The sequence below is a fragment of the Ambystoma mexicanum genome, chromosome 5p, assembly GCF_040938575.1.
Source record: "Ambystoma mexicanum isolate Mex_15411 chromosome 5p, UKY_AmexF1_1, whole genome shotgun sequence".
NCBI lineage: Eukaryota > Metazoa > Chordata > Amphibia > Caudata > Ambystomatidae > Ambystoma > Ambystoma mexicanum.
In genome coordinates, this window is record NC_090930.1 from 1,109,688,181 (window position 1) to 1,109,707,505 (window position 19,325).

General features: G+C 48.5%; 1 protein-coding gene across 2 annotated transcripts in view; it reads left to right on the plus strand.

Annotated features, from left to right (window-relative positions):
• The window catches only part of DEK (DEK proto-oncogene), a 557,420-nt gene that overhangs the window by 104,089 nt on the left and 434,006 nt on the right, over positions 1 to 19,325 (plus strand). For both annotated transcript variants that reach the window (XM_069613584.1, XM_069613585.1), the window contains exon 4: positions 10,396 to 10,505. In XM_069613584.1, coding sequence (XP_069469685.1) covers positions 10,396 to 10,505 — 110 coding nt within the window. The remainder of the gene's footprint in view (positions 1 to 10,395; positions 10,506 to 19,325) is intronic.

Sequence of the window (19,325 nt, forward strand, 5' to 3'; positions counted from 1 at the left end):
CACCTCTGCACGACGAGTGGGAGAGATCCAGGCCCTATCCTGCAAGCCTCCATATTTGACTTTTCACGAGACGAGGGTGGTGCTGAGGACGCACCCCTCCTTCATGCCCAAGGTGCCGTCGGACTTCCACCTCAATGAGCGCCCTTGGTGTTACCAGTTTTCTTCCCGTCGCCTTTGTCACTGGCCGAGACGACTTTGCATTCACTGGATGTAGCTAGAGCCCTGAAGTTCTACGTGGACCGCACAAAGAGTTTTCGGAAGATGTTACAGCTGTTTGTGAACTTTGGACCTGTGAACCAAGGGAAGGCCCTCTCGAAGGCTTCCATTTCCAGATGGCTCTCCGGCTGCATCATGCACTGTCACTGGTTGGCAAACCGCCAGTTGCCCGGCCGTCCGAGAGCCCATTCGACCAGAGCGATCGCTGCTACCACAGCATTCTTGTCTGGTGTGCCCCTGGTGGACATCTGCAGGGCTGCTACGTGGAGGTCGACACACACCTTCACGAGATTCTACTGCGTCAACTGGGATTCCAGGGAGGAGTCTAGAGTAGGAGTGCTGCGCCATCTGTTCGCCTGAAAGTCGGCCTGGTGACGAGGTAAGAGTTGCTTAATGTTGAGTTTGTGATGTTTAATATTGAGCCTTTGCCACCTCCCGTGGTTGTGCATGTGTACTGCCATGTATTCTATTCATGAGCATGTGAATCCATGTCAGACCCCATGCTGGAGAAGGAACAAGTTAACTAACTGTTCTCCAGCATGGGTCTGGCATGGATTCACATGCAAACTCTCCCACCCCTCTGCGGCTCTTCACTTGGTCATACTGCCACTTTACGTGCTACCAAATCTGAGGATGGCTGCCAGGGGCGGGGCTTAGGGAGAGGGCAGTCATTGGCTGGGGGCAGTATGACCCAGAGACCAGTGATTGGTTACTACTAAGAAAGACAGATCAGAAACAAAACTGATACTTTTTCTTTACCGAGGATTCCTAGCCTGACGGGGGAATATTCATGAGCATGTGAATCCATGCCAGACCCATGCTGGAGAACTACAGTTACAGGCAAGTAACCTGTTCCATCCCTCCTGATGGGGGACGACAAACGCTTACACGGTTTGTCTTAGAAGGTATTTTCTGCAGGGAGCATGGCATTGAAATCGGCGAACTCCACGGAGCATATTCCGGAGTGGGAAGAAAGGGATGGCTTCCGGGGTCTCGTGCAAGGATGCCATGTGCAAATCACTTCAGTCGGGTATGGATACGGCCGACCGTGTTATCCGATTCGTGGCTGCGATGGTTGCGGAAGTTTGGTTTTGCTCCTGAGGTGCAAAGCAGTCTTCTGAACATGCCCTTTGATGGCACACATTTGTTTAACAAGGCTGACGAGAGCTTTGAGAGGTTGCAGACCTCGGAGGCTGCAGCAAAATCTTTAAGCGCAGCCGGGCGTCAACCGCCGCCGCCTACGTCCCAGGACGAAAAGGCGGAGGTTTAAAAGGACAGTGGAGGGGAGGTTCTTTTCGTTACTACTCCTCCTTTGGTAGGACGAGAGGGGACTCCAGTCAAAGGGGCCAGCGAAGTACCTGTGGTGGTCGGGGAAATGGAGGTGCCAAAGCTGCTCAGGCAGCTGCCTCTTTGCCTTCATGCACTGCCATAGCCGCTTCCAAACAGTCATGAGAACATGTTCCATGGTTCGTCTATTGGGAGCAGACTGTCTCAGCATCTCGAAGAGTGGCAAGCTATTACTTCAGATGCGTGGGTTTTGGATAGTCGCCCAGTGCTACTGTCTTCCTTCCTAATGCGGCCTCACGACAATCCACTGGTGCAACGCTCTTTGAAGCTTACAGATCCGCTCCTTGTGCAGGAAATCTTAACCCTGCTGGAGAAAGGCGTGCTATAGAAATGGTGCCTGTAGCGGAGAGGAACAACGGTTGGTATTCCCCTTATTTTTTTGATCCCAAAGAACGACTGGGGATTGAGACCCATCCTGGACTTTGGTTGGTTGAACAAACTTCTCGGGAAGGACAAGTTCAGGATGGTTGTTCTTTCTCAAGTCCTCCAGGCACTTCAACTTCAGGATTGGTGTTGTCTCTTGACCTACAGGATGCTTACTTTCATGTGCCTATTCATCCCAAGCACAAAGTACCTGAGGTTTGCGGCTGGAAACTCGCACTTTCAGTTTTGTGTCCTGCCGTTCGGATTGACCTCCGCCGGAGGGTCCTCACCAAGGGAATGGTGGTGGCAGCGTACCTCAGGCTAGGGGGCTGGGGCAGGGGATTCACGTCTACCCCTACTTGGTCAACTGGCTAATCTGGGTGTTTGCTCCCGAGCAAGCATTGGATCATCTCGGTCTCACCTGCCGCTCCCTCCACAAGCTGGGCTTGTCCCTCACTTTCAAGATTTTGCAACCGACACCTTCCCAACAGCTCCAGTACATCGGGGCTGTGTTAGACACGTACTTGAATGTGCTTGCCTCCCAAGGTGAGGGCTCTTCACATTGTGCAGATGGTGGACAAGTTTCAACATGCCCAGTGTGTCCCGGCTTTCAAATTCTTACAGTTGCATAGGCAGAGCATTTTTCTGGTGCCAGAGGCCCGGCTCAGGATGAGATCCCTGCAATGGGTCCTCAAGATGCAGTGGTTGCAGTTCTCAAGCAAGTTGTTGGCTCCTGTTCAAATTCAACTCTCGGTCTCCCAGGATCTTCTGTGGTGGGCCAACAAGGGGAATCTCATGAATGTGGATGGCAACCATGGCCAGAGGTGACTGTAGTGATGGTTGCTTCCCTCACAGGATGGGACGCTCATGCCAATGACTTGACCGCCAGTGGTCGTTCGTCTCGAGTCCAAACTCCCCATTAATCTTTTAGAGCTGAGGGCCATCAGATATCCCTGAAGGCTTTCCTGCCATCTGTGCGGGGAAAAGTGTCCTGATCATGACGGACAACACAGTGGCCATGCATTACCTCAATGAGAAAAGGGGGGGTGGGGTAGGGTCACTCCCTTTGTGCAAGAGGCAATGCAGCTCTGGTTCTGGGCCATCCAGCAGGGAATTTCGATCTCTAGTCATCTGGCCGGAGACCAATGTGGCAGCGGATGCTCTGAGCAGGCAGAGCATGATCTCTCGAGTGGGAGTTGGCTCAGGAAGTCCTTCAGGAGATCTTCGCCCTTTGGGGAACCCTGCAAGTGGAACTCTTTGCCACCAGTGTCAACCGGAAGTGCGAGAGATTCTGCTCAAGGGAATTTCCTCTGAGAGGAGACGGGTTCATAGTGGATTGGTCATTCCCGCTGCCGTACGCATTTCCGCCAGTCTCCGTCATTACTCGCGTGTTGCGGATGTTAGGTTCCCACATGATCCTCATTGCTCTGGATTGGGCCAGGAGAGCGTGGTACGACCTCCTAGAAATGTCCATCTACCCTCCATGCCGAGAGGATCTGCTCTCTCTCGCCCGGGGAGTGTAGTGGGAGGGGGAAACGGGCAGGTTCTCCATCCAGAGGTCAAGACTCTCAACCTTCACGCTTTGTATCTGAAAGGTTGAGGTATAAGGATGGGGACCTCCCGGATGACATGATATAGGTGTTTTCGGTCAGGCGGCCTGCAACAAAATCCCTGTATCATTGGCGTAAATTCTGCGACTGGTGCAGGGAGCACAATGTTGATACTTTTCAGTGCTCAACTCCTATGGTTTTGTCTCTTACTTTCTTTGGCCCACAGGGGCCTTCAAGTGGGTACCATTAATGGTTACCTGGCAGCGCTGTCTATCTTTAAGCGCTTGTCTGAAGAATGTTCTTACTTTGAGTCCTTTGATTTCTTAAAGGACTAATGTATTCCCGCTGTCCCCTTTCCAGGCGCCAGTTTGGGATTTAAATTTGGTTTTGAAATTTCGCATGGGTGCTGCGTTTGAACCTTTGCACTCTTGTCATTTGTGATTATTGGCCTTGAAGACTGTTTTCTTGGTTACGGTTACTTCCGCTCGCAGTGTGAGCGAATTGCAGGCACTTTCCTCTAAGCCACCCTTTACTGTGTTTCACAAGAACAGGGTTGTACTGCGGGTTCGTCCGTCCTTTTCTGCCTAAGGTAGTATCTGAATTTCATTTGAGTCAGAAGGTGGTTCTCCCATTTTTCCATACTCCTGGTAAGGAAGAGGAGCGACTCCATCGGTTGGATCCTAGAAGAGCTCTGAGCTTTTACATTTCTAGAATGTCCAGGGTCAGAGTGACAATCAACTCTTTGTAGGATATGCTGGACACCGATTGGGCCAGGCTGTTACCAAACAGACCTTGTCCAGGTGGATTATCCTCACCATTACGGAGTGTTTCCGATTGGTGTGGTAAGGACCCTCCTGGAGTTCAGCGAGCTCATTCCAATAGGGGCATGGCTACTTCCACCGCTCTCCGCGGGGTGTTCCCATTAGGAATATTTGTGATGCCGCTACATGGGCTTTATTTCTCACTTGATACAATCCATGGTCAGGATATGGCCTTTGGGAAGGCGGTTCTTTGTTCTGCAATCTAATTGTGTACTCTAAATTCTTTTCCCTCCTCCATTTACTGGTACTGCTTTGGGAGTCTGTCAAAGATGTGGAATACATAAGGACACAATTCATTCGAAGAACAAGTTACTTACCAACTGGTAACGTTTTGACTTGATGTACCTCCAACGTATTCCACATCGCCCTCCCAGCCTGCCCCTCTGGTGAATTTCCTATGCTATTGCAGCTTCAGTTTCTGCAAGGCTGTGTGCATTCAAGCATGAGACTGGTGCCACACGTTCTGAGGGAAAAACTTAAACTGAGGCTATGGGTGTCCTATTTATAACATCCAGTGATGTCTCCTTCAACTGAGGCCTTTGAGGGACATCAACCCGATGTCATCGATGCAGGACGCCCTCTGCTGAAAGTTTCCATAGTGCACACCTGTGGACATTACATATCAAAGATGGGGAGGGGGGGTGTAATACGTTGGAGGAACATCCAGTCGAAAGAAAACATTACCAGTTAGTACGTAACTTGTTCTTCCAGTGCATCTTCAGTGTTACAATCAGTTAACTCTCTCCTTTAAGTCTGAAACATCCACTTCTTGCAGAGCCTGAAGGTCCTAGAAAGTGTGAAAATGGCAGAGGGTGTGCAATGAAAGATTCAATATCATAGCATAACAGAACATTGCAAGTGTGGGGCAGTACTCTGGTCGGCCCAAGCAACTTCAGTGGCTGGGAGCAACAGGGAAGAATATAATGTTGGTTCTACAACAGCCCGCTATAATTGCATCTCTGGTGCATTGACTGGTTGGTGAGACTGTATGCCTTTCAAATCCAGTGTTACAGGACTGGGGGAGGGCCAGTGCAGCAATAATGCAATTCTATAGAGCCTGTATAACAGTTAACTGCTCACACACCTTTACTGGAAGATTGGCTTTTCCTGTAGGAAGGGTGGGTTTCGGGAGAAACCGTCCCTCAGTGGCTGAATCCATCTGTTATTGATCAAGCGTCTGCTTCACCTGGACGATTTGCAGATTCCACTTGTGAGGCTGCTAGGTTTTACTCTTTGTAATTGGCTGAACTTGGAAGAGATTTACTTCACTAGTCAGCTGTAAATGCACAGGATAGTGACTAATTGTATTGCAGGGTGTTGCAGAGCTATGAATGGGTTTGCTAGGTTGACACTTAGGGCCTTTAACCAGACCGCTGCTTCGATCACTGAAGATGGATGAATCCCATTCAACTCCATGTTAAAGGCTATTTATACTGTGCACTAATGGAGTGGTCCCCTGTCGCTCTGGCGGATCTGAATGGAAAAAGGGTAGGATGGGTTAGTAGGCTTGAGTGAAAACTGCAAGAGCTGTGCTTAGGTGTGCCTTTCTTTGGTAGCAGTCGTGTGCTGTTGTGCGAAGACTGGTCTGTTTTGTGGTTGCGGTGTAGTGAAATGCATGTGGTTGTTTGTGCTTCGAGGTATGTTTAGTCAGTTTGAGAGGTGTATGCCGAGGGGGGATTTTTTTTAATCTGCATCAATATCTTGATGTGATGCATGCTAATATTCATAATGCGGTCTAGATGTGATGCAAGGCTAATCTTTTCAGTTCTGTCTAGATGTGACGCATGCTATATGCGATGCATGCTTGGTTGACTTCAAGAATTTATTTACAGATATGAAACTGCACCCATTCCGGGAGTAAACTATGTATGAAGGAGAGTATTTAACAGCGTTATAGTTATACATGCAATGGTTTGTTGCTTGTAACCTTCTAAATTACACCTGCACCTCTTTCACGTCCCAGTACGTTGTTATTAATCCATAATAGCATTCTTACATTAAGGGAGGATAGTACATAGCATTCATGTTTTTGATATCTATTATGTCATTCACATTTAAAATTTCTGGGCTCTGTATGCGTATTTCTGATAGTTTAATCCTCATAGGCTAGCAGGATTATCTCATTGCAGTATTCCAGCTCAATGGGCCCTTCAGCGGAGATACTTGTACTGCTTTTACTGGTAGAAGGTACAAATGCAGTTTACAAAAGAATATGAAGTTATTAATAAAAAACAATGACACAAACTATAAACAAACGTGTGCACTACACAATGTGTATTGCTAATCCACTCCTTTGCCAGTCACATGCGAATGGCTGCAATTGACACAAGGTTACATTGAACACTAGTCATTAAACACTTTGCTGTAGACATCGGGTCCCACCACCCAGAAGCCATATTTTCAGTCTGCTAGAGTCAGCACTAATATGTGAGGGGCATGGACAATCGCGCAGGATACTTTAGCTGACGGAGCCCTGTCATTGATTCAATAGCTCTAAACCTGCTTAGTCTTCTCCTTAAATGGAAGATCAGGCAGAAGTCCTCGAGGAACACTTTAGAGTTATATCTGCTAGGGGGATGATCCCGTTAAAGAGTACCCAAAAGATTGGGCTTTTGTCGAGGCAACATTAACATACCACATCCAAAATAAAAACGTTATGTCCCTTCTCCATGGATCGAACATGAGTGGTAGTGAATGACCCCGTTCAGATTCAGCCAAATAAATCAAGGGCCATGCATAACATTGATGGTACTTCTGTTTCAGGCTGGTTCCCGTCCCCAATCAAACTCACCAGACAGAACCTGTTTGTTTTGAAGCATTTATTTAAAAAAAGCAACCGCATGCAGTGCTTCCTGTGCTAAGCACACGCCCTTTCCATCATGCCCAAAAGTGTGCGTCCTATTACAGTAATATGGCACAGCAGTTCACACAAAGCTAGCATTTGTTAAATGTGTTCCAGCGCCATCTACTGGAAAGAATAGGGGAATTCACAAAGTACTGTGGCCAGCCTGCGTAAATGGTACAAAAATAAAATGTGGTGTATTTGTATTATTTTACTGCATTAAAAAGCCCCCATACACACCTTATGTGGAGGGCTGCTACTAACTTATCCTACATTCTTAATTTACAGATCCGCCAGGGGACCACTCCAGGGGTGATAGTGCGTAGTATAAATATCTTTTAACATAAGCCTGCCACCTTTAAACAAGTCTGCACCACAATAGATGATGCAGTGTGAGTCCACCCAGGCAATTTTAGGCTTACCTTTGTCCAAAATGGCATGCCTTAGTAACCCTAATGGCTACCACATTAGTGCATTGGACTAATAATTTGGTACACATGACGACACCCCTCATGAAGCTAAACCTACATTTGTTCCCACTAGCCTATTCTGCAACACTTAAGTTAAAATCACCCTGGTGACCAATATGTGGTGCCTAAAGACAAACATTGCCCTGGTAGCCAATGGGCTACTAAGGGTGCTGCACTAGAAAGTGTTGCAGTAGCTGAGGGACTTCAGCTGAGCCATCTGTCACAAAAGCTAGAGCAAGGAAGCCAGCAAAATATCCAGTGGGTCAAGTGAGCTTGAAAATCCGGGATTTCTCACCAAACACATTGTGCCCCTCTTCACCCCCCCCCCCCTTTATAATGCATGTGTCACTTTAAACAGAAGGATAATTGAGCCCACTTGGGCGAGATTTTGATATTGAGGTTCACTTTTCTGTTAGAGGTGATGTGAGTATCATATAGCCATCGTATGGATGCAGTGCCGCACTTGTCACTTTAAATATTTTTTGCCCACTCGGGCGAGATTGAACGCTAATAATTTAGTGTTCGAATTGGGTGCTGCTGCCGCACCGTACTTTAGTTTTTATGGCATAGAGTTAAACACTCAATACTACACTGTAGTGTTTTAATTAAAATATGTGGCTTACAGGTTGAGTGAACCAATATACCAGTACTACATTGTACAATTATGTTTACTCAATTGGAGCTGCAATTGCGAACTGTCTGTTAGAACAGAGTTATGAGCTCTTTGTATATATTTAGCCATTTAGATGTCTATAATTCTATAGGACCACAATGGCGACTAGCATTTCAGCTAGTTGGAGGATTATCTCCAGAACAAGTTGCATGACTTTGATCACAGTTCCCAAAAAGAGTATAAATAGAAATTTTGTGCTAAACAAATTGATTCACGTCGCTTGAGGAAGTCCCTGCATAAGGGTGGAACCTGTAAGATGCTTTATGATGTTAAATGTTAACGGTATTTGGACCGCACACCGTCACCAATGGAGTTTGTCCCCAGGCGCTCTGGCGAATCTGCAAATGAGAAGGTGGGATGGGTTAGTAAGGTGAAGAGGGAGTAGGATAGTAGGAGTGGTGTTCTGTTGGCATCTTCAACTCTGTATACACCGGGTGCTGAGCTTTGGTGCGAGTATCGGATCGATGTCAGTCCTCGTGTGCTATTGTTGTGGCTTATGTGTTGCGGTGTTAAGTGCGTGCGGGTTGTTGTGCGAGAGATGGTTGTGTGTATTTTGAGTGAGATGTATGCAGAAATGTTGAGCTTTTGTTAGTGGGTTATCTGATAGTAACATGCTAACATTTACAATTCCGTCTAAGTGTGGCACCTGCCAACCTTCACAATCCCATCAAGAAGCGACTCAGGCTAACGTTCAGAATTCTTTTTAAGTGTGGGTCATGCTAACATTCCCAATTCCATTTAAGTGTGTTGCACTTGGTAATCGTCACAATTCCATATAAGCGTGGCAGCATGCGAATATTCACAATTACATCAAAGTGTGGCATCTGCTAGCCTTCACAATTCCATCCATGTGTGGCACATGCTAACATTCACGATCCTGTCTAGATGCGACACAGCCTGAAGTTTTACTCTTCTATTCAAGTTTGGCACTTGCTAGCCTTCACAATTCCATCCAAGTGCGGCACATGCTAACATCCATAATGCTATCTAGATGTGACGCAGGCTAATCTTCAGTTCTCTCTAGGTGTGATACTTGTTAACATTGGCAAGTGTTAGTATGTGATGCATGGCAACATTTACAGTCCAGCCATGAATAGATTTAGGCTGGTGGTCACAAATCTCTATGCATGGTGTAAGTCTATGGCAGTCTACACTATGGAAAGGAATGGTAGAGTGGCGGGGGCTTTCTGGAGTAGAGTAATTGCTCTACACCCCACCCATGCCACACTTAGTTTTTGTTGGTGTCTGTTGGTTTGCTGGCTTCACTGGCTTCCACTGCTGATACCTGCAGACACGTCTTGGAGCTGTCATTGTGGATCTGCCCTATGCCTCAGGCCCTTAGCCGCAGAGGGCTGCCCTGGGGGGTGGCGGGGGAGGGTGTCGGTTAAGATCAGGATAAACAAATCAGAGGCAGTGGGCGGGGCGGGAGGCAGGGGAAAACTGAGGGGATGCCGCGAACTATGTAGGCACACAGAGCCTGGAACACTAACGTAATTAAACGTTACAATAGTAACCAGGTGGGAAGTGGGGGTGGGGGGGGGGGGTAGCGCCAGTAGCATGGGTTTGTAGGCCCAGCTATTTTAGGGAAAGCGTCAATCGGGCCCGGTGTTGTGGGCATGGTGAGCCAATCTGGGCTGGTGGGAGGCGGGCGGGTGGGGGAGGGCTAGGGGAGTGAGGCCATGGAGGGGACTGGGGCACCAAGATGGGCAAATTCGGGTACAAATTACAGGCCCAGAGGGTCTGAAAGGTAACGACACTCGCCATGCTTGTAGGCGGATGAGAATAAGACTAGATTCTCTCCCAACGCTCAAATGTGGGGGTTTGCCACATCTGCTTACCGGCTTGCGATAACTTAATGACATTAAAAGTAGGGGGTTATTACAATTTTTAAGATCTAGTCAAGAGAATTTTCAGCTTGATCAAACATGGAGTCCAATATACTAGGGGCACCATACAATTTAACAGTGTTGCAAATAGTCCAGATGAATGTTGCTTTTCAAGGGTTCCTACTAGCGATTCAGTGGAAATGCCCCTTATTAAAAGTGCACTTCAGAAAAGTGAGCTTGAATGTTCCTTTGTTAATCCTTTTATTATTTTTGTAATTATTTTTCAGGGAAGGGTGTGAAGCTTGCTGATATTGAAAGGGTGCAATATTTTATGAAGAAGAGGAAGTCTGAAGAGCTGCGTGTTCTACACCGACTTCTTTTCAACAGACTTGGAACAGTAAGTACACTTTACAAATGTAGGTTTGCATGTTCATGCTTGTGTGCTGTGATCTGATCTTGTGGGGTAAGGGATCCGTGTTAAATGGATTGTCTTCCAACGTATTCCTCATTTGACATTTAATGTTCACAGCTGTACTGCTTCAAAAATTTTTCTGGCAGAGGGCGCCCTGTGTCGATGGCATCAGGTCGATGGCCCTCGAAGGTTTCTGTCGAGGGTGACTGCATCAGATGTAAGTAGCATTCGCAGCGCCTGTAGCCTCAGTTCTGTTTTTTCCACAAACGTGTCTGCGTTGTGAAACTCGGCGCGCCTTGTGGTTACTGTTGCGTTAACATATCATGTCTTCTACCCCGACAACCCCGCGGTCTGGCTTCACAAAAATGTTGGGCCTGCGGCTCCAAGATGTCTATTACGGATCCACATAGGATTTGTCTGTGGTGCCTGGGCGAGGACCACGTGACTGATGACTGGTCAAAGTGCCAGTCGTTGACTGACAAGGCCTTGTGGGAACGTAGGGGGAAATTGTAGGTAGAAGGGGTGTCCCAGCCCCCTAAATCCAAATTGGCTGGTATTTCGACCGACTAGAGAGGGGACTCGACTTGTCGGAAAGAAGTCCAGTGCTCCCAGTCCCGCAGTGGTTCGCGCCACTCGTCCTTTGTTGCGGCGGTCCTGGAAGCGCCGCCACCGTTCTCCTTCCTCATCCTCTTCGGACGATGCCTCTTCGAAGTAGGTGACCTGCCTCACTAAATCCTTGACCCCGGAGGAGTGGGATGCTTTCCGGGTGCAGATGTTGAAAATATTTCAAACAACCCAGGGCACAGTTCCGTCGAAGCCTTCTGACTAAGCCGTCAGGGAACAGTCTCGGCTGGATGCTCGTGCACCTTCAGGCCGGGGCGGTTGGCGTGATAAGCACCGGGAGCCTTCGAGGCCCTGTTTGAACAAGGCATTGGGTGTTCACCAGAGACGTTCCCGGTCGCAGTCTTGGTCCCCAGCGGAACTGTCAAAACCTGTGACATCCTCGAAGCCCTTGAAGGGGACACGTCCTCCGAGATGGAATTTGGTAGGCCGGAGCTGGGGATCATGCCGACTTCTTATTGAAGATTGATGTTGGAGCTGTGAGTGCCTGAGCTGGACCAGGCCTCGGTACCGTTTTGATCCAGATTATTTTACAGATATTCTGGATCAGGGGCCGTCCACTGACCCAGTGTTGCCATTTCATGTGGTATTGCGAAAGAGGGTGGCTGCTACTTGGAACACCCCAGAGAGTATTCCGGCAGTGAACAAGTTGTTGACCAAGAAATACTGCCCATCCTGTAGCGACCCCAGGCTACCTGGCCCCACACCCCACTCCGGAGATTGTGGTGGTTCAGGTGGCTGCCTTCAGCCACCTCTAAGCAGGCAGCGTACCCTACATCCCTTCTGATGGGGCCGATAAGCGCATGAATGGCTGGCTGGGCTCGGAAGGTGTCTTCTGCTGGGAGATGGTTTTGAAATCAGCCAACTCCACCTGTGCCTTGGCAATGTTTTCACACACTCTGGGAATTTCTCTTTAGCGGGCGAGCATTTTCATGAAGGGGAAGAAAGTGATGGCTTTCTAGCTATTGTGAAGGATGGCAAGGATGCCATGTGTGAATCCCTTCAGTCTGGGTAGGACACTGCGGATAGCATCAGCAGTTTCATGGCCACAAGCACCCTGATGCAGAGATTTGCGTGGTTGTGTAAGTCGGGCTTTGCACCAGATGTGCAGGCTTGTCTTCTCAACATGCCCTTTGATGGGTCGCATCTGTTTGGCAGCAAGGCTGAGGCGAGTCTTGAAGTTGCAGACCTCCAAAGCTGCTGCCAGGTCTTTGGGCGCAGCTGTTCGACAACCTCTGCCTTTTTGTCCTAGGGGACAGCAATGGAAGGGTTATTTTCGCTACTACTCATTTGGAAGGGCAAGAGGAATGGCTAGTCAGGTGCCAACATAAGTTTCCTCATGGTGGATGAGGTAGCGGTGCCAAGGAAGCTCAGGCAGCAGTTTCTTTGCCATCAGGTGCTGCTTCAAAACTGCTGAGGCCTTGTCTTTGTTCACCGGAGGGGTTGGGGGGAAGACAGGCTGTCTCAGCATCTAGAGATTGGCAAGCCATTACTTCAGATGCGTGGGCTCTGAAAACGATAGCCCATGGCTACTGCCTTCCTTTTCTAAAATAGCCTCACCACAATCAACTGGGGAAGCACTCTTTGAGGGTTCCGGATCCTCTACTTGTGCAGGAGATTTTGACCCTGCTAGAGAAAGGCGCTATAGAACCAGTGCCTGTGGCGGAGAGGAACAAGGGTTGACATTTCCCATATTCTTTGTTTCCCAAGAAGGACAGAGGACTGAGACCCATATTGGACTTCAGATACTTGAACAAGTTCCTCCAGAAGGACAAGTTCAAGATGGTCACTCTTCTCAGCCTTCTGACTTAAGAATTGGTTGGGGTCATTGGACCTGCGTGATAATGTTAAAGGTATTTATGTAGCGCACCGTCACCAACTGAGTTGGTCTCCAGGATCTCATGTGGATCTGTAATCAAAAAAGATGGGCGGGGGTTTAGTGGGTGAAGAGGGTGTAGGAAAGTGAGAGGTGGTGTACTGTTGGCAGTTTCAGTTCGATTTTCACTGTGCGCTGACCTTGGGTGTGCCTATAGGATCGAAGCGTGTCCTTGTGTTCTGTTATGATCTATGTGGTGATCGTTGGTGTGGTGAAGTCTGTGTGGTTTGCTATGAGAGAGGTGGTTGTGTCGGATTTTGTGTGAATTAAGTATGCAGAAATTTGAGGGTTTGGTTAGTGGGTTGTATGTCTCATAATCCCTGAAGTTTAGTTTGTATCAAGTTGTCATACTGGGTTAGTGTATTCTTCTCTTGGTTACTGATTGTCTAGTTTCTCTGATACCGTGGCTGGTTCTAGCAGATTGACTAAGTACCCCATGTTCTCTAATTTGATAGCGGTGTTATATTATAATTAACCAGCTCCTTGCTATCCATTTACTGTCTGGTTCATTGGCGCTATAATCTCCTCTTCCCTTTCCTGACTGTCTAGTTTCAGGGTGGAGGCTGTCCTCCATCTAGGTTTGACCTGATTACACCCAGGGGGCAAGTATGATCCCTGCTTAGGTATTGGTTATATTATCAAACCCCGCTCCTTCCTATCTATTACTGTCGGTCCATTGCTGCCTGTGCCTTTGAGGGATGCCAGGTGCTATTGCTGGGTCATACCCTGCTCTCCCAAATGATCTGAGCGTTCCATGTTATGATTGATGTGGTTTGTTTTTAATAAGTCGATATGTTACGGATCTATGTCCTTGTTTTATAAGGGTAATTTGGGGAGTCAGGGTAGGGTCTTCTCTTGGCCTAGTTCCTCTGTTGTATGGCCTTATCGGTATTCTTTCTGGTTATGGGGTGAAGAGCCATGAATTGTAGGTGATCTCTTGTTTTTTCCGTATGTTCTTGGGTAGTTCGTTCCAGGTTTTTGGGGTGAGAAAAGGAGGATGCTCGGGTTCCTCTCGTATGATTTGGGTTCAAGTGGATGTCGCTGCTGGATCTCAGTGGCCTTGCAGTGTGATGTACGTTTAGTTTTCTTCTGAGTAACTCTGCACCTTGGCCGTGGATTGCTCTGTGGGTTATTCACATTGATTTGAACTTGATCCGCTGTTTGATGGGTAGCCAGTGTAGCTTTTTTTAGCGCTGGTGTGGTGATCTCTTCTTTGTAGTTTAAGGAGCAGTCTGGCTGCCGCATTTTGTATGAGTTGGAGTTTATTTAGCAGTCGTTCAGGCAAGCCTAGATACAGGCTGTTGGCGTATTCTGAGGCCGATGACGGCAGTTTTGTTGTTGAATGAGAGGAATGGTAGGAACCTTTTAATCGATCTCGGGAGGAAGAAATATTTCTTTATTAGGCGTTTACTTGTGACTTTAGAGTGAGTTTATCAGGACTCCCAGTTTTTTTTACAGTAGATGATGGGGCTGGGGTTTCGCCAAGTTTAGTTGGCCATGGGATGTAGAGGTTGTCTTCATTTTTTTTTTTGTGATTTCTGTTTTGCCTGGGTTGAGTTTGTTCATACAGTTGTATATTTCATGAAGGCAGTTCTCTAGAGTTGCATTGTCTTGTGAGTCTTGTATTTTGTAGATTGTCTGCATAATTGTAACAGTTGAGGCGATGTCTTTCAATGATTTTAAATATCTGTGACAGGTAGCTGTTGAATAGTAGTGGCGAGAAGGATGATCTTTGTGGGACTACACATGATGATTCTCATGGGCTTGATTTGTAAGGTTTCATCCATATTGTTTCTGTGCTGTTTGTTAGGAAGGGTCTGACCCCAAAAGTAAGGCGTCGGTGATTCCGAATTCTTCGTCACATGATGAGGATGTTGTAGTTAACTGTCGAATGCTGCAGAGAGGTCAAAAAGTATCAGAGGTGCTGTTTGAATCTGCATTAGCCTTTAGATCATCCCAGATTGGAATAGGTGCTGTTTCTGTTCATCGGTCTGAAGCCTGGTTTAGTAGATGATGATCTTCTATGAAATCTTGGGTTGTTCTGGGTTTCCAGGGGTCTAGCTGGGTAGGGGATGTTGGAGATGGGTCTGTAGTTGGATAGGTCCTCCGTTTCCTGTTGTATCCTTCAGTGGTTTGATGTGTGCTCCGCTGCGAGTGCCACAATCTGATCAGCTAATATCTGCCCACAGTATCTGTTGCCTTGCCCCAGCAGCAGCACACCTTGCGCACACAGCAGAGCCCCTCATGGAAGGCCCAGTCGCCGTGACTCGGATCGTCCCAGAAGCATCTTTTGAATTTGCCACTGAATCTGCTTCCTTTCCCGCCAGCAGCCCAGTCCAATTCGGCGGCCAGCCCTGCCGGTTCCTACTGACCCGCACCCCCAAACCCCCTGCCTTAAAGGGAGAGGTAGTGAGCCACCAGGAGAAGGCCAGAGGACAAGGACTGCACTCCTCTTTGTATCTCTTCGCTGCCCGCCTGTCAAGACACTGTCGCATCCTGGAGGTAAGGAGTCTGACTGCTACCAACTCGACCCTAACCCAGGCCCTGCTGCCAGGAGCCTCAGACTATGTGCCCATACTCTAGAGACCACCACCAACTTCCAGCCCCTCCCCACGAGCACCCGCAATGCATGGCTATGTTCACGTACTAGCCACCCACTATACGTGTTAACAAGCCCAGTCTCATCTGCCCAACTACAAACCCCACGGCACTGATGGCTGCCAATGACGCACATTACCCCACCACCAATTGTACTGATTTTGTATCAAATGTGAGCCTACCTGTGTCTACAACCACTAAAAAGGAGTTCCCCCCCCATTGCAAAACCTGTGATGTGCAAATCTTATACCACCATTTCAAATGTTATGGTGCCAAATGATTTTTACCTGTCTACCACCACTGAAAATGAGCCCCCATTGCAGAACCTGCTATACAACCTGCCACCACTCATTGTACTAATGCTCCAAGCACGACCACACCCACTACCTCACCCAATCCTCCCATAGACCCCACTCTAACTTCCTCAGAATCCCATCTCAAATGCGCCATGGTCAATGCTAGGTCCCTCAACGCCCACGCTCTGGACATCCACGACCTCATAACCACCCATGACCTCGCTGTGCTCATGATCAAGGAAACCTGGTTACATGATGCTTCTGGCCCTGCGCTCTCCCTTGCACTGCCCCCGGCTACTGTCAAGAACTCAACCTTGCGCAGGGGCAGCACGTACACCTACCTCCCCGTTGGGTCTTGGCACCCGGTTAGGTAGACAACACGGGTCACCGCGACCCGCCGGGGAAAGAGGGTTAGGGTCCGTTGAATTGGATAGGTAGAGGGTTGTTGGTTAACCGGGTAAAAGGGGAGGAAGGGTAGGAATGGGTTATGGATAAGAAGGGATTAGGAAAGGTCCGCCTTGGTGTTCTGCCTGGGACTCCTGAGATCGACGGTACTCCGCCCATGCACGCTTCCACACTCACAACTAACTTGCCCCCCCCCCCCCAAAACTCTGACTTCCATACACGGTTCACTTACAGTATGGAAACATCATGGGAAAGGACATCATGAACACGCTACAATTTCTGATATAGAGTTGGCAGTTCGTCTACCAACCCACAAGGTTAGCATTATCTATAACACCTTAAAAGTAACCAAATGAGCACTTAGCTTCGTTTGATGGTACCGGGTGGCGTGCCAGGCGACTGCCAGAGTTCGTGCCGTTAGACTACGGCGGCGCAGCGGGTTCTGGCCACTGATACAGTGGGATGCCGCTACAAGGAAATCAAAAACAAGAGTGAGCTCAGGTCGCAAACTGGGCCCGTCACCGTGCTCTCACACGCTGATGTGTTCCCCCAAGAATCTGCAAGGGCCGTGTTGCTTCACACGGCAACAAATAGTGCAAACTCGGTTACGATCGCCCCAAGAATCTGCCAAGGCCGTGTTGCTTCACACGGCAACGAAACAGTTAAACTGAGTTACGAGGTGGCCACTTGGCCTTAACTAGTATCACCGGAGCTTTCCTCAGCCCGGCGCTCATACCGGCTAGAATCCCACAACGTTGCATGCACTATTGTTTTTGTCTATGAACCAGCGGTTCGTAAAAGCAGAGAAATGCACTTATCTTGCCGGAGGCGCGGGGCCTGCAGAGATCGCAGGCGGGGAATGGCCCCGCGGGTCGCTGCCTGCAGGAGCCCTCGGCTTACACGTCCGCTCCCATCCGAGTCTGTTAGCGCAAGCGGGGATCCGTGCGCTCGTCGCGCGGACCGTCGGGCGTTGTCCCACGGAGTTCCACTGCTTGCGAGCATGCGAGCTTGCTGGGACTTGTAGTTCTGGCTACCGGATGGCGTTTTCTGCCATTTGCAGCCAATGTTCTGCAACGAGGACACAACAGTGTTCTGAAATATGGTACTTTATGGTTCCTGCTGGACCTAATCCCCACGCTGGACACAGCTGAGGCAGTGGGGGTCCTGACAGTACTCCCCCCCCCCCCCCCCCCATCCCCCCCCCCCCGCCCCCCCCCCCCCCCCCCCCAACGGGTCCTGCTTTTGCAGGATTGTTTCTATGAAACAAGCGCACTAGTCGGGGTGCATGTACATTTAACGCTGGCTCCCATGAGCGTTCCTCGGGCCCATAACCCAACCAGTCCACCAGATAATACAATTGCCCCAGATGCAAGCGAGAATCCAGAATCGCTTTCACCTCGAACTCAGGAGCCCCATTCACAGTAATCGGGGGAGGTCTTTTGGACCGTATGGAAGCCGGGGCGGGTTTGAGTAGTGCTACATGGAACACAGGGTGGATTTTCATTTGTGTTGGTAAGGTAAGACGGACTGCTAATGGATTAATGATTTTTTTCTACAGGGAACGGGCCTATAAACCTAGGTTGGAATTTGCGTGGGCCTATCAAATGCAGGTTATGCGTGTTTAACCATACCTTGTCCCCAACTCTATATGTTGGAGCAGGTTCTCTGTGTGTATCTGCATATTTCTTATAGGAAGCTTTAGCCATGTCTAAATTGACTATGATACCACGCCAGATATTCTCTAAATGTGTTTTGAGCTGGGTCACAGCGGGTACATCAATATTGGGCAAATGTGGCACTGGTTGGAAACGGGGATGAAAACCATAAGTCCCATAAAAAGGAGTCACCCTAGTAGAACTATGTACAGCGTTGTTATACGCTAGTTCCGCCAGCCAAAGAACATCCGCCCACGTGGATTCGTTATTGTATGTCATACAGCGGATATACTGCTCCAAGGTCTGGTTCACCCTTTCCGTTTGCCCGTCTGTTTCGGGGTGATAACTCGTGGATAATTTCAATTGCATCCCTACAGTGGCACAAAAGGCCTGCCAAAAACGTGAAGTGAACTGTGCTCCTCGATCTGAAACAACATGTAATGGCATGCCATGTAAGCGGACAATATGTTGAAGGAAAAGGTGAACCAATGCCCGAGCCGTAGGGATTCCTTGGCTGGGTATGAAATGAGCCAATTTGGTTAAAGAATCCACCACCACCAGTACAGTGGTGTATCCCGGACTTAATGGCAGGTCCACTATAAAATCCAATGATATGGTGTGCCATGGCACTGGCGGAGTGGGTAAAGGGCGCAGGTGTCCAGCTGGTTTTCGATGGTCTGATTTGTTCCTCAGACAACATTCGCATGTTTGTATATACTGTTGAACATCTTGCTTGAGACCTGGCCACCAGAAATGTCGAGTTAACAATTCACAGGTTTTTGCATTGCCGGGGGTGCCCCACAAAAGGAGAATCATGACACCACCTGATGGCTTGTTGACGGATAACTGGTGTGGGTAGATATAAGGCTGTTCCAAAAAAGGGTAACCCATCTTTCACGGTTTTCTTCTTGCTTGGGTCGTTCCACTGGGCCAACTCCTGTGCGGTTAATGCTTTCCTGATTCCAGAGAACATGTCATCTACCACTATAGATCCAATTATACCAGTTGGTGGCACGATAGGCTTTGGCTCTTCCGATTGATTGGTTTTCGAGTCTGGTTCTGGATAGCGAGACAAAATATCAGCCTTCCTGTTCTCCACTCCGGGGCGGAATGTAACTACAAAATCGAAGTCCGCGAAGTACATGGCCCATCGCAATTGTCGGGGACTAAGCGCCTTGGCGGATTTCAGGAATTGTAGATTTCTGTGATCAGTCAGGATTGTTATAGTGTGTCGGGCCCCCATCAGATAGTGACGCCATTCACTGAACGCCGCTTTTATGGCTAGTAATACTCTGTCCGCTATGACATAGTTACGTTCTGCTGGTAAGAGGGTACGAGAATAATACGCTACTGG